The sequence below is a fragment of the Scophthalmus maximus genome, chromosome 15, assembly GCF_022379125.1.
Source record: "Scophthalmus maximus strain ysfricsl-2021 chromosome 15, ASM2237912v1, whole genome shotgun sequence".
NCBI lineage: Eukaryota > Metazoa > Chordata > Actinopteri > Pleuronectiformes > Scophthalmidae > Scophthalmus > Scophthalmus maximus.
In genome coordinates this window covers 5915156-5929914 of record NC_061529.1, presented here as the reverse complement: position 1 = coordinate 5929914, position 14759 = coordinate 5915156, and the positions used below count along the sequence as shown (strand labels likewise).

General features: G+C 42.5%; 1 protein-coding gene across 1 annotated transcript; it reads left to right on the top strand.

The window, feature by feature from the left end:
- The first annotated feature begins 172 nt into the window (after positions 1-172).
- LOC118286072 (serine/threonine-protein kinase PAK 2) lies at positions 173-14023 on the top strand. Its single transcript, XM_035610190.2, has 15 exons — positions 173-451; positions 6090-6283; positions 6380-6486; positions 7755-7902; positions 8016-8032; positions 8140-8250; positions 8425-8548; positions 8642-8705; positions 8818-8866; positions 9382-9494; positions 9598-9715; positions 10078-10177; positions 10266-10462; positions 11054-11191; positions 11870-14023. The coding sequence occupies exons 2-15, from the start codon at positions 6106-6108 to the stop codon at positions 11954-11956; spliced, it is 1551 nt and encodes a 516-aa protein (XP_035466083.1). The 5' UTR covers positions 173-451; positions 6090-6105; the 3' UTR covers positions 11957-14023.
- Positions 14024-14759: the final 736 nt, after the last annotated feature.

Here is a 14759-nt window from a genome sequence, read left to right as displayed (position 1 = left end):
TATCTTTTGGAGCGTTGATAAGTTGTATTCTGAAGGTGACGCACACTCTGTTTCCGGTGTGGTGTCCGGTCAACTTCTCACGCGCCCGAGCAGCCGCGTTTCATCTGCGCGCCCCTTTTGCGCGACGAGCGCTACGGAAGCCGAGAAGTCCCCGAGTGCCTGATTGTTTGGTCTTCTACGACATTCCGCTTCCTCTTCGCGCTGCTGGTTCCGCCCCGGGCCGAGCACAGAGAAGCAGGCGGAGAGCTCTCGGGGGACGGAAAGACGAACTAAAGAGTGGCGAGAAAGTTTTATTTTTCCCTTCTCACAGCCTCCACCAGGAAAAGTCTGTTTAAAATATCAGCGTCAAAATCTGGAGCTTTTTAAACGGAGCCGGAAAAAAGCAGCAGAAACGGGGCGGAGTCTCGTGAGTTTGGCCGGAGGACGGTTGATACTTTGCGGTTGACAACCGGTGAGAACTTTTTTTGTGTGTGTGTTTGTGTGTTGTGGCTCAGGAACGATTCAGACTCAGATTTTATATGCTGCCATGATGTAGCGGGAGACAGTGCTAAAGGAAGTAAAGTGCTGCAGATCCCAGTGTTGGTGGGGATTTTGTGTCTTTGTTCGCTTTTCGTCACTTGGACCAAGGTGTTGACACAAGTCTTCTGGGACACCGTAGTATTCTACTAACATGTGATGTGTGTCCAAAACATCTGTGGCAATGGCCCTTTAATTGTTCTGGAGCTGGTTTTCATAAACATACCAAGTGAAATGTACTGTATTGTGTCAAGTCGCAGCAAATGCGGTGTGGATTGATTAGATATTTGTTCAGCTCTGGGTTTGAAGGTGATCACTGTACATAGCTTCCTCTTTCTGAAATTGAAGTTCACATGAATGAATCTGTATTGTACATGTTTCTATTTCAAAGGCTTATTGGACTAAGTATTCATTTTCCAAAAAAACATACAAAGTTTAGTTGCTCACCACTTACAAATAAAATTAAATTAAAAAAACATCCTAAGGAGGAATTTTAAATCTAAAAAAGAAGAAAAAAACACTTTCATTTATACTTTTCAAAAATAAGATTACGAAATGCAAAACAGGAAGCAAAATAAATGAGCACAGTCACATCATTGGGTTTAACAGAAACAACTTCAAAGGGAGTATTAAAACCATAGAAATACAGTAAAAAAAAATGTAAAACTCCAGTAAAATCTGGAAAAGGCTCGCCAAATAAAAGAGATCGCTGACTCAGCTGACCGAGTTTCCTTGAATTGAATTTGAGAAAAAGTTCTGATCTAAAACAGCATGTCCATTAATCAATTAGTCAATCATCAGAAGATTAATCTGCAACTCTTTTTGGTAATTGAATTGGTGCTTGATCCTGATTTTCCAATGTGGATATTTGCTGCCGTTTTTGTCTCATGTAATATTAAACTGAATATTTTTAGGGATTTTCTTGTTGTTACTTTTGGCTCTGAACTACAGGAACAGTGTGGGTTTCACTGGGAGAGTTTGGACTCTGGGCCTCAATATTTTCCCACCAAAAATCCTCCCTGTGGCGTTTTCTGTCTGCGAATGCTACACATCAAATCAGAGTTTTAAACCCTGCGACTGTGATTCCTCAGCTGAGACTTGTTAATCCTGCAGGTTCACCGGAGCAGCCATCCATGCTACTGCTAGACGCCAAAACTGGGACAGACGCCGGCTGTGCGAGTCCTGAGGCTGCTTGTTTTTGTTTTTTTTGTGGAGTCAAGTTCTGACAGTTGCCTGCTGGGACCTCGGGTTGCCAGGTTGGAGAGATTTTGATTTCGTCGTTATGTTGACACAGGGGCGAGGCGGCTGTTTGAACTACAGGATAAGGTGTTCGGTGTGGGTGTTGCAGCTGGGCAGTGTGTTTACGCTTCAGTCACTGCCAGACCCATCATCAGTGGAGTGACTGTAGAAGCTGCTGAGCTCAGACAGAGAGTGTATGTGCACATTTATAGCCAAGTGGCAACCCACCATGTCGGTGACGTCACATGTTGGTTTGTGAGCCGCCTTTTCTTTTTATTTTGAAGACTCGAGTCTAGCATTTTGACAAGCGCCATCTTGGGTTTTTTGAAACCAGAAGTAGCCATATTTGGAGGTGGGCCTGACTGAGAGCTCGGCCACTGCACGTCCACCTACACCTGCGACTTGCACCCATTGGACGGTACTAGCTGTCAATCATGTATACAGTGCTTTATCACCTATTTTACCCTAAACAAGACCATAATTTACTAAATGAACATCATGCTGTATTGAAGACTTGAAAAACTAGAGCTCCAGACCATGAACTCAGCAGGAAAATATTTACTGACTTTATGATTCAAGTGAGATGTCATTTTCTCATAGACGTCTATAGAAGCTGACTTCTTTTTGCAACCAGTGGAGTCGCCCTCTGCTGGTCATTGCATGTCTGCCTTGTGATATGTTGGCAACCTGTCCAGTGTGTGTACCCCGCTTCGCGCCCAATGTCAGCTGGGATTGGCTCCGTTTTGAGTCGTTTCTTCACAAACGCATAACATTATAAAAATAAGTCAGTCCGATTGAGATGCGAATGCAAGTTTTTTGGTGAAAACATCATACAGGTGGGGGATTGCTCAGCCTCGGCGCAGGTCAGCGCTCTGTGGGTGCTCATGTATGTTTCTGTGTCATTGAATGAAAAGGAGGTGGAAGTGGTAAGTGTGTGTTTGTGTGTGTAAGCTGCATCACTTCTTCCAGGAAGTCCTGCGCAGAATTTCCTTTTATAGAAGCCAAATACAAAAGGCTTGCTGTCCACTTCCTGTAAACAGCTCGGCGGCTGTGTTTGCAGCATTCTGGTTGGCAGGCCCGGTCCTGTGAACCCCCGTCCCCCGGATCTTGGGGAGTTCCAGGATGAGGAAGTGGGCCTCCCCTGACGGTGGCCAACCTCAGGGAATAGAGAGTGCTCTGATAAAAAACGAGGAACCAAAATCATAAAAGGGCAGAGGTGATGTGACGGGCTCTGAGGCTTGGCGACGATGGAGAGCAACAGGCTGTGGATTGAGGACAGATGAGAGACGCGGCTGGTGGTTGTCTGGATGTAAAATTGTATGTTTGGTCACCAAGAAAGTAGAGTTTGAGAGAATGAATGAAGGCTCGGAGACGGGATTGTTAAGGCAAAGTGCTGCCGACAATTGCAGCAACAATAGCCCCACCATTGTGCTCACAAGTGTCCCTACTATGTTCGTTCCTGTGGAGAGGGCGAGCTGCTCGATCTATTGATCGCGTCAGTGGTTCAAGGGTGTGGACGCTTGTAGCCTGCAGTGCTGCCTGGTGTGTGCACCTGCCCGAGTCCCTCAACGATAATGCCGCTACGTGGCTCAGAAAGCTTAGCTCAAAGCTACACGAAGGATGTTCAAGTGCTCACAATGCAGCCCCTGTTGGCAAGTGTGTGTGTGTGTGTGTGTGTGTGTGTGTGTGTGTGTGTGTGTGTGTGTGTGTGTGTGTGTGTGTGTGTGTGTGTGTGTGTGTGTGTGTGTGTGTGTGTGTGTGTGTGTGTGTGTGTGTGTGTGTGTGTGTGTGTGTGTGTGAGAGGGATGAACAGGAGGACACGCCTGCTGCAGCCCTGCAGCTATGGAATTCCTACCGAGAGACAACTTGTCTCAGCCTGGCCAGCCAGCACCCAACAATTCAGTCCAAAACACACACACACACACACACACACACACACACACACACACACACACACACACACACACAAAGAAAAAGTGCGAGAGAGAGAGACTTTGAAAATGCATAGTAAGGCTGGACTGGGTCTAATTTTGTCCTGCCAGGGCAAGAATACACTTGTTCCATCCAAGATCACTGAGGAATGAGGCGGCCTGCTAAGACCTGCCCTGAGAAGGGTGAAAAAAGAGAGAAGGGGAGGGAGAGAGAGAAAGTAGAAAGGATACAGTGAGAGCTCAGTAGATAAATGAGGAATAGAAAAGGAGGTGCGCACACTCGCTGGGAATAGGGCAGTTTTTTTTAATTGTTTCCCTGGTTCCTTCTGTAAGACGCAGAAGAGGCGACGAACAGGTGAGTACTTGGCGGCGGAGGGCGGAAAGTACCAAATAGACGTTTGGGGGCATTAAAAAGAGCTCGAGCAAATGTGTCTACTATTCTGTGAGCGCCTCGGCTTGTGTTTCTGATTCTAACCACATCGGCACCTTTTACGAGTTTACCTTCAGTTTACGCGAGCTCGGTTTGAAACAGCCACCACAGGTTTGCACGTAGCCACCCACCGTGTGTGATTCCAAAGTACTGTTCAAAGGTGGCTGGAGTCGCTATGCAGGGTGTTGTCAAGTTAGTACTGGCGTGTCTTTATTAGCTCGTGGCCCCGAGGGCTCGGTTTCTAGCACGGGGACAAATCACATTGTGTGGCTTTTTTTGTTGTTGGTAGAAATCAAAGGCCTCATATTGAGTCTGTAATTAATTGATGAGTAAAGGAAATGAATCTGTATCAAAAAACATTGTCGCGCTTCGTTTACTTTGTGGTCTTCAGTTGTCAGAAGCGAGTCTGTTCACGAGTGAGGGTAACGTCTCTCGGGCTTGCCCACCTGAGCTGCACTTTTCTTATGCGTGGGTTCAACACAAGCTGTGTCATCAGTGGTCAGACACAGGAAGTGAGGAAACCTTTGTTTGCTTCCCGTTTCCTGTCTGTGTGATGTCACCAAGAATGTAGGCCGCAGGATGAGAGTCGACCGAGCTGCGCGCTCTGCGAGACTGGAGGAGGTGCTCTTGTGGTCGACGGTTTTGTGATGTGTGTGTCTGCTCGGGCTTGAGCGTCTTCAATCTCAGCTTTCACCATATTAGGCCAGTGGATCAAACCTAAGTGTGGGAAGATGGTGGAAGAACATCAATAGACATAAAACAACATAAATGAAATGCTATTACAAGTGAAAGTCCTTCATTCAAAAATCCTACACGAGTAAAAGAACCAAACTATTATGAAATTGTGGTTGTTAAAGAATGAAGAAAGTGCGCGTTCAGCAGAAAAATGGGGTTTCTATTTTTTTGGCCGCCTCTTCTTTTGGCTGTTAAGTTATGTTAAATATCAGAAACCCATCTCTGTATAGTGCATTACAGTTTAACAGCTACACAATCTACATCCTCCAAACAGTTGAAACAAAACAACTTCATTAAAAACTCAACATTACAACTTTCATGAAGGCAGCATTAGTTTGACCTAAAGTGTTCCTACTAAACTTGCAACAGTGCATAGATGCCTGCGTCTTTATGTTTAACTAGTTTAGTGGTCGGTGGTTCCGACCCCATAGGGATCAGCCCCCCCCCCCCCCCCCCCCCCCCCCAAGGAAAAAAAAGTGACAACACAAATTCATGTTGTAAAATTTGCTACGGACATTTCTATACATTTTTTGTACAACTTTGTGCAACAAGAAACAGCCAACAGCTTATAGAGACTGGGTCCCGAGGCACTGCATGTTTGTGAGAGGTCACAAGTCAAAAAAAGGGGGTTGGGAAATCACTGGTATATTATGAATGAATGTACTGTCATTTAGAAGTTCATCATATGTTCTTTTACGTAAAATTAGAATCAGACGAGTTAGCCAGTAAACTGTCACATAAATGTCAGAAAAAGTGCTGTAATTCTCTCTGAAAGGTTGTGAAGCAGAAATCAGACGATGAAATAATACTTCACAAGTGTAGTAAGAAGAGATTTAACACTTTGCCCAGCTCATTTCTTTTTGCTCCTTCTCTCTGAGCAGTCATCATACCATTCTGAGTCACCCCCTCACTTGTACACTCTCTTCTCCGTCTCTCTCCTTTCCTTCCTCATTCATTTGTCAACGTGAGCGAGACTCAACACGTCACTTTTGGCCATTCAGAGCTGCTTCCTGCTCACACTCTCTGTTCCCTTTGCTGATGCACAGATTGTGGCCTGGATTGATTAGTTGGTTCGGTGTGGGTCAGTTGTTTCTTTCTCTGTGTAATGGTTGGACAATGGACTAACCTTTAAAAAGAAAAAGAAAGCGGTGAACCAGCGATTTAGCGTGCGGCAGAACCTGCCACATGTCTTGAATGCACTTTTTCGAAAATCTTTGCATCTAATCCCGACTCGGCAGGTGTTCGTGTGTGTAAATGTGTGACAGCGGCGTGTGTGAGGACAAGCCCCCCGCCCCCCCTGTCAGGATGAGCAGCCAAGGAGGAGGAGCCAAGGACCCCCAGTCGGCCAATCACAGCTCTCGGCCACTGCCGTCTGTGCCGGAGGAGAGGAAGTCCAGAAACAAGATCATCTCCATGTTTGCCTCCGAGAAAGGTCGGGGAATTTGAAAATTACACACACACAGACCACATGCATGGCAATGGATGACACAAACACACACACACACTGACCTTTAACCTCTACCTGCAGGAGGCAGGAAGAAGGACCGGGACAAGGACAGACCTGAGATATCCTCGCCATCCGACTTTGAACACACCATCCATGTGGGTTTTGATGCCGTCACTGGAGAGTTCACTGTAAGTATCTCGACGTAACACTGTGTAATGTGCCTTTTCATATTTCTGACTTTTCACAGACCGTGACTGTGTTTGAACCAGCTTTTTTTTCCGTAAATCCATCCCTATCTTTGTCTTCATAGGTTTGTAGATAAAACTAGTTACTGGTTTAAAAAATAAAGGAAAAGTTAAATTGTTTTTATGAACCATGCTTACTTTCTTGTCAAGAGTTACATAAGATTTATTTCACTCTCGTGTTTTGATGCTCAATATGTAGCTGGCACCCTGTAAGGTAAGCTTAGCTCAGCATAAAGACTGTAAACAGAGGGAAACGGCTAGCCGTGTTCCGTTCAAAGTGTCATAGGGGTGTGTGTACGTTTCGGTTGAGGGGGCGAGCTATCTAATCTATAAATCGTGTCAGTCGTACGAGGGCGTGGACAGTTGAGCAAACACAAGGCCGCGTAGCCTGCAGTGCTGATGTGTGTGCCGCTGCCTGCCACCTTCAAAGTTCACTGATTCGCAGCTCACATATCTGAAGTACAGTCATGAAAATGATCTCAATCTACTCATCTAACTCTCAAGCAAGAACTCTAATAAGCACATTTACCCACAGTTCAAACGGTTCCTTCTAAAAGTGTCTTGTGTCACGGCAAAGACTTGGAGAAATCTGTCCAATCAAAATCAATCAGCTGTGTAAATAGGAAGTCATTGTTGCATCACAAACTTAAACATGAAAAAATGAATATGAGGCCAAACAATGAAGAAATCTAATGGTTAATCCTTTATGTTGGTTTGTGACTTGTTTTATTAATATTTCTGGAGAAATACTGTATTTGTTTTGGAGAGTTAGCACTATTCATGTTGTTTTGTATGATTTAGGGTAAATTTGATAATTCAGCCAGTACTACGTTTTTTCTGTAATGTTTTCGTAATTTGAGCTACAGTATTCATTTTTGAAACCTGATTTAAAAATCATTTTTAAAACTGCATTTTATTGAACAGTATTGGATATTAACTCCTCCACGTAACTACTAAAATAGTATTACTTTTACTAATCTCGGCAGTTACTGGGTGTCAATATTATATGTAATATGATATAAACTAATCTCAAAAAGTAGTTTTTTTGTGGTGTGGCTGCTGTATGAACTCCCAGATAAGAGAACAACCAGCTCTGTGATTAAATTGGACACCTGCCTACAGGAGCGTCATCCTTTTAATGCGTCTTCACAAAGCTTTACTTTTGTTTTTTACATGTAGATTTCAAAGTGCGTGTGTGTGTGTTTGTCCAGGGCATGCCGGAGCAGTGGGCCCGTCTCCTTCAAACCTCTAACATCAGTAAATCGGAGCAGAAACAGAATCCTCAGGCCGTCCTCGACATCCTCAAGTTCTATGACTCCACCAGTGGAAAACAGAAATACCTCAGTTTTTCCGCCTCGGGTCAGTTTCCCCTTTTTTTACATAAATAAAGAAATACAAGTCGAGTGTGTGCCACTGTGCAGACTCACTCCTCTGTCCTCACCCTTTCTCTTGTGTTATTCTGTCTCTTTCAGACAAAGACTCACAGTCGGTGAGTACTTCCGTTCGTTGCTTCCTCTCACATCTGTGTCATTACATCGAAAACACTCGGTGGATTTCATCCTCATTTATCTTAAAATATGTTTGCCGTTGCATTAGGGCAAGCAGGGTACGGTGACCTCCCAGTCAGGTGGCAAGGACGGTGACGATGACGACGATGACGATACACCACCTCCGGTTGTTGCCCCGCGACCAGAACACACAAAATCTGTGAGTCGTGATGAAAAGATTGCGATGTTTTGTTCTTTGAAACCTGGAAATCCAAAAAGGTGGAAGTAGAAAACCACCCAGTAATATTTTATTTCAGGGATTTAGTGTGAAAGGGGGATTTTTGGTCTTCAAAGATCAGTATTCCTGAAATGTTTCTTTCCTGTGTTGTGTCAGGTGTACACAAGGTCAGTGATAGATCCGATCCCAGCTCCAGAGGGAGACGCAGCCTCTAAAGCCGCGGACAGGCAGAAGAAGAAGGGCGGCAAAATGACTGATGAGGAAATCATGGAGAAACTAAGTATGACTCAAACGACATTGCAGGCAGAGCCACGTCTATTTCAGGCTCCAGTTGAGCTGACTTAACAGTTTCTTTTTTTTTTGCCACTCTTAGGAACTATTGTCAGTATTGGAGATCCTAAGAAGAAATACACTCGCTACGAGAAGATCGGCCAGGGGTGAGTCACAATTGTGTGGGATGGATGATGAAAGAAAAAAAAAGTAACAGTAGGGGAAAAAAATGAAGGAAAGGCCTTTTATTTCACCGCTCACTGTTCTTTCAACTTTCAGAGCGTCTGGCACAGTTTACACAGCCATAGATGTTGCCACGGGACAAGAGGTAAGGTTACTTCATCTTGAGACATTTATTTTATACATTTTTTTGGGGATTTTGCACTCTGCTTAGTTCCCACTTTTCTAAGTAAAACAAACCACTCAGCTGGACTGTTAGCTGCCATCGTTGCATGTCTTTCCATGGTCAGACTGTAGCGTGACAGATGCTTGGGAGCATTGCTGAGATTTTCTTCACAGCTACAAAGACAGAAAAACACACATGCTAAGAATTCCACAACCCAGCTAAAATATTTTTTAGATTTTGGAAGTCAGTTCCTGTCCTTCAACTCTTATTAGATTAATAAATTAATAAATATCTTTGAAAAAAAAGTCTATGGTAATATTCATTTGTCTTGAAGCCCTTACACTCTTCTGAATTTGACAATCCGCATTTAAGGGAGTCAAACTTATGCAAATGCTATTAACAAATTGTGTTGCAAATGGATTAACTATGCCTTGAAATTTCCCAGATATGTTTTGTGCATCTGCAGTGCCACATTGACAGGAGGCTGTGTTTCACAGGTTGCCATCAAACAGATCAACTTGCAAAAGCAGCCAAAGAAAGAGCTGATCATCAACGAGATCCTGGTCATGAAGGAGATGAAAAACCCCAACATTGTCAATTTCGTAGATAGGTAACACTCACTAAAAACGTACTGCATAAACAAAAATACAGCACACATCTATATTAATGTGCACCGAGTGTGAGTCTCATTGTGTTTGCGTTTGCGTCTTTAGTTTCCTTGTAGGAGATGAGCTTTTTGTGGTGATGGAGTACCTGGCCGGTGGCTCGCTGACTGACGTTGTGACGGAGACGTGCATGGACGAGGCTCAGATTGCCGCCGTCTGCAGAGAGGTTGGATTTTTTCCAGAAATTCTTAGGGACCAATTCATGATCCTACTCTTAGCGCTAGGCGTAAAAAGCGTTTTGTCAACTTTCTCAACTTAAATACAGGACGGATCCAGAGGTTCCTACTCTGGTATTTACAGTATTTCCAATCTTACATTTCAGTGCAATTTTTGAAGTGCTTGGTCAATATGCATCTATTTCTATTTTTAAATAATATTATTAGTGTTACCTCTCAGTACCTGAGGCTTTCCTCTATTTGTATTTACTGAAACAAAATATTCATGCATCCAATTTGTATATATTTGTATGTACACAGTGAATTAACTTTTGGTGGTACTGACCTCTCTCTCCCTTTTTTTTGTGTTCAGGTCCTTCAGGCTCTGGAGTTCCTTCACGCCAACCAGGTCATCCACAGAGACATCAAGAGTGACAACGTGCTGCTGGGGATGGACGGATCAGTCAAACTCAGTGAGGGAGAGAGAGAACGCAGATCCACAGACACATATTGTGCAAATCTGACTAAATATCACCCTTTTTTTTCCCCCTCTCTTTGCAGCTGACTTCGGCTTCTGCGCCCAGATCACTCCGGAGCAGAGCAAGCGCAGCACCATGGTGGGGACCCCGTACTGGATGGCTCCAGAGGTGGTGACCAGGAAGGCCTACGGGCCCAAAGTGGACATTTGGTCGTTGGGGATTATGGCCATAGAGATGGTGGAGGGAGAGCCTCCATATCTCAACGAGAACCCTCTCAGGGTAAGTGTTGCTTTGGTGTTTGCAGTGGCAAGTAATAATTATTTCAAAGATCATGTGTTGAATTTAATTTAAATGTATTTAGTTTATGAAATTTCATGACAATTGTGAAAAATGTCACTGCCCCTTACTATTTCCTGGTGGGCCAAGGCAATTTTTTAAAACGGGTTGTTATGTTTGACCAACAATTTAAACTCTAAAGATTTTGATTGTTTTGCCATTTTCGCTTCATAAAAGACGTAAAAAATAAATTCCGGTGACATGTAAACATATACATGACTTTGGGGATCTGTGACTTTTCCTCTATAGAACCACCATGAGGTCAAAATTTTTATTTTTTTTGGTTTATGACAAAATACCTGCATATACAATGAGATTCCCATCAGCCTTTACTCTTGCTTCATGCCTCTATCACTGTTTCTCTATCACACTTGATCATTAGTATTAGATAAATATAGAAATATCTGTAATTTATTATTGATAATAATGCAAAACAGGTCATTTCTACAAAGATTAGCACTGTGAAGAATCTGAATTAGTGCTTTGCGATTGTCTAATGCTGCATTTCTTACCATGCTGTCTTACTGGTCTTAGGCGTTGTATTTAATCGCCACCAACGGGACCCCTGAGCTGCAGAGTCCAGAGAAGCTGTCTCCTGTGTTCAGATCCTTCCTGTCCCGCTGTCTAGAGATGGACGTGGAGAAACGAGGCTCGGGCAGAGAACTGCTGCAGGTAGAACAGACCTCAACGCCCACACTGCCTAAACACACATCAACACAGCTCTCTCAAAAGCATCCTGCAGACGGCAGGGATGCAACTGACGATCATTATCATGATCGTTTTTTTCTTTTCCTTGTTATTCTTACTCATGAATCAGTTGAACGTTTTTCACGTATAGGAACAATTTGCAATTTTGAAAAATACGCTTTTGCTTTCTTGCAGTGGATTTAATCATCTTTTATGTGTGTCCGTACGGTAAATACGTAGCTGGATCCAGCAGCTGATTAGCTTAGCACAACCGCAGTGTTTCTGCCACGCTTAGCCAAGCCAGAAGCCGGCTGTTGCATTATATTTACTGTACAAGCATGAGTATAGTATCTATCTTCTCATCTAACTTCATGCAGGAAAGCAAATTATCAAATTTCAATCTATTCCTTTAAGCTTTATCTACAAGATTTCAGAATGTACTGAAAAGTGTCCATTGCAAATAGCAGATATCATCTGACCAACAGTCTTGAGCCAAAAATATATAAAAATGTAACCAATCCAACAAGAGAATGTTTGTGCTTGTAAAATGAATAGAGGTTATTCTTTCTCTTTCTCTATGTAGGTAACTGATATGCATGTTCATGTATTTCCTCAACTCATGATATTTCATGTGTGTGCACCCCTCTGTCTGTCTGTTTGTAGCATCCATTCCTGAAGCTGGCCAAGCCTCTGTCCAGCCTCACCCCGCTCATCCTGGCGGCCAAGGAGGCCATGAGGAGCAACCGCTAGACCCTAAGTCTCTAAAAGACACTTAAGACCTTAACACCAGTGACATCCAAACTGGGCCAGCGTCTTCTGCTGGTCCACGTATGATGATCATCATCAAGTGCGTCTCCACTCTTACCAGTGTTTCTGTACCGAAGCCATATTTATGTTACCGTAGTGCCTCGAGCTACACACAGCCACGCCTTGTTACCTATTTGTTGCAGCCGTACCATGTGTGTGGACACTGGTTATAGGTTATAATGCATATCAGGAATGCAGGGTTATTGTTGCAAAGGTTCAAGACTCTTTTTGGCCACACTCACAAATGATCTTATCTCGCCACTGCGAGTCATCCTTGCGAGCTAGAGTTTCCTCTCAAGCCATGAGAGCTGCTTTTACTGAGGGAATGAGGAACTCTTTTAGAGGAAGAGGGGGCTGTTGCCATGGATGACATCAGTGCTGTGTTCCAGTTCCATACTACATACAGTGTGGTGTTTGTTCATACTGAAGAAGTGCCAAAATAAACAATCAAACAGTCAGTATGCTGATAGTTGATGAACGTGAGTCACATGCAATGCACAAAAGCAATTAAGGAGCTGCATGAACAGCTTCAGCAACACCCTAAAAAAATAGGAAACAACTATAAATTGTTCCCCCTTTCTGTGAAGTTTCATTGGAGGTAATTATTATTGTTGTCTGACGCACACCATAGTTTATAGATCATAACTACAAAAATGGTACAAACATTAGTATGTGGTATATTCTGTAGAGTATTACTGTATAGTATGAGATTGGGACACGGCTTAAGTTTCATCAGTGAATAGAATATTTAGTGATTTAAAAACATTTTTAACAGATGACTGCAGCAAAGATAAAATATTTTTATCTTATTTTTTATATCATTATACAAGAACACATTAGATAGATAGATAGATCATAAAAATAGTTGCCAGTTATCGTTTTAATTGACTAATCGCATCAACCCTACCTGGGATGGTTTGTGATTGAGAACATCTTTAAATTCATCCTTTTATTGAATTTTTTAAAAATTTGTTTGAATCTCGAGGATTCTAGTATTTTGGTGCATGTAGAGACCAGGGAACCTTTGCAACTGGTTTCAAAGCTTCGACCCTCTGGTGGCAGTTTAGGAATGTGACCAGGCCCGAAATATTTTAGCATTAACTCAACTCCGAAGACTTCATACACCTCTGCAATCAAACTCTCCGTGGGATCTTCTGTAAACTATGCAAAAAACCATTTGCTGTTTTGTCTCGATGTTCTGGTTGTCTTTATGTCTGCGATCTCTTTGTGATAGATACCTAACTGTCCGTGTCGGTGTTAAGTACAAACAAACAAAAATACTTTTAAAAAATTATCTGTTGAACTGGAGAAAGACTTTTTTTTCTTTGTACATTATTTCTGTTGTTTGGATTTTTTTAAAGACTTTTAAGAAATATGTATATCATTGTTTTATATTTGTAACTAACACAACGGAAGATATTTGTTTGGGTTTTTTTTGTGTGTGTGTGATTGTGTGTGTGTGTGTGTGTATACCAATTCATACTTATTTCCTTCGAAACCTAAAATGTGTTGATAAGACTGAGAAACTCGAGCCAGACTTGAGTCAATCAGTTCTGAAAACCTTTTTACTTGAGTACCAGATGAGTGTGGCGTATACCTCATTTCACACGTTTAGACAATCACGGACACAAATTTAATAGTTCGATTTTTTTAAAGATATGGCGCTATACAAATAAAATTGAATTGAATTGAATTAAAGAACCAGTGTGAAGATTTTATTTGAATCTAGCCGGGTTGTTTTTTTCTACAGGAACCCAGAATGGATAAACCGACCACTGGCTCTAGAGAGAGGGCCTTTTGCATTTTGTGTGTTTGCTACTATTATGGGCCGGAATACACTCTGATGTGGCTGTGGCCCCGAACACGTTCCACTTATACAGTTCGTGTGATATGAATGATTGAAGAGGTTAAAAGAAAAAGAGGTTTGTCATGGTTACCACCCGCATCTGTCGTTGAATAAAATCCATTCGTGTAAATTATTAATAAAGTTGGGCAAGAGCCTCTGTTTGACACGGCTGTTATCATTTCTGGGTGCAAAATCAATCAAACAATACAGAAAAATGCAAAATCGATTGAGGACGACGCACAAAGTGGAAGATACAGAGAAGACACAGTCATGTTAAGAGTCAGATGTTTTTGTGATCTGTGTCCAGGTCCCAATTACTTCATAATTCATCCATAATGTGCATGATTCAAATGTATTGATATTCTCCTATTGTGTCACAAGAGGGCAGTGTTTATCTTAATGTGGCCGGAACTCAAGCATGTTTAACTGTTAGGACTCAAAAAAATAATCATCAACGTTAAAGGCATCTTGTCGTCTGCCAGGTGTTAAATAATTCATATCAGTCCACACTCAGGGTGAGAAACTGATTTGATTCATTTGACTGTGGAGCCAATGCTCTAACTGATCCATTTACAATAACTAATACAGAATTTTATGTTGGAATTGTGCTTCACATAATATATATCCACTCTTTTTTTTTAGCACAGCACGACAGCAATGATTTATTTGTGGCAGGATGGACAGCAAACGTTCACCTGAACAAACCACAGTCATTTGAAGAACGATCACCACTTCCAGAAACTCCCATGTTGGTCTGCAGTCAAAGGGGAAGTGAAACTCAGATTCAGTTTTAGATCCCTTTTTACAGCTCCAGATGGACGATAATGCACACTGACTTCCTCACTTATGAAAAAAGAAAAAGGCTGACACATGGCCATACATGTATCAGTTTTCGATTAT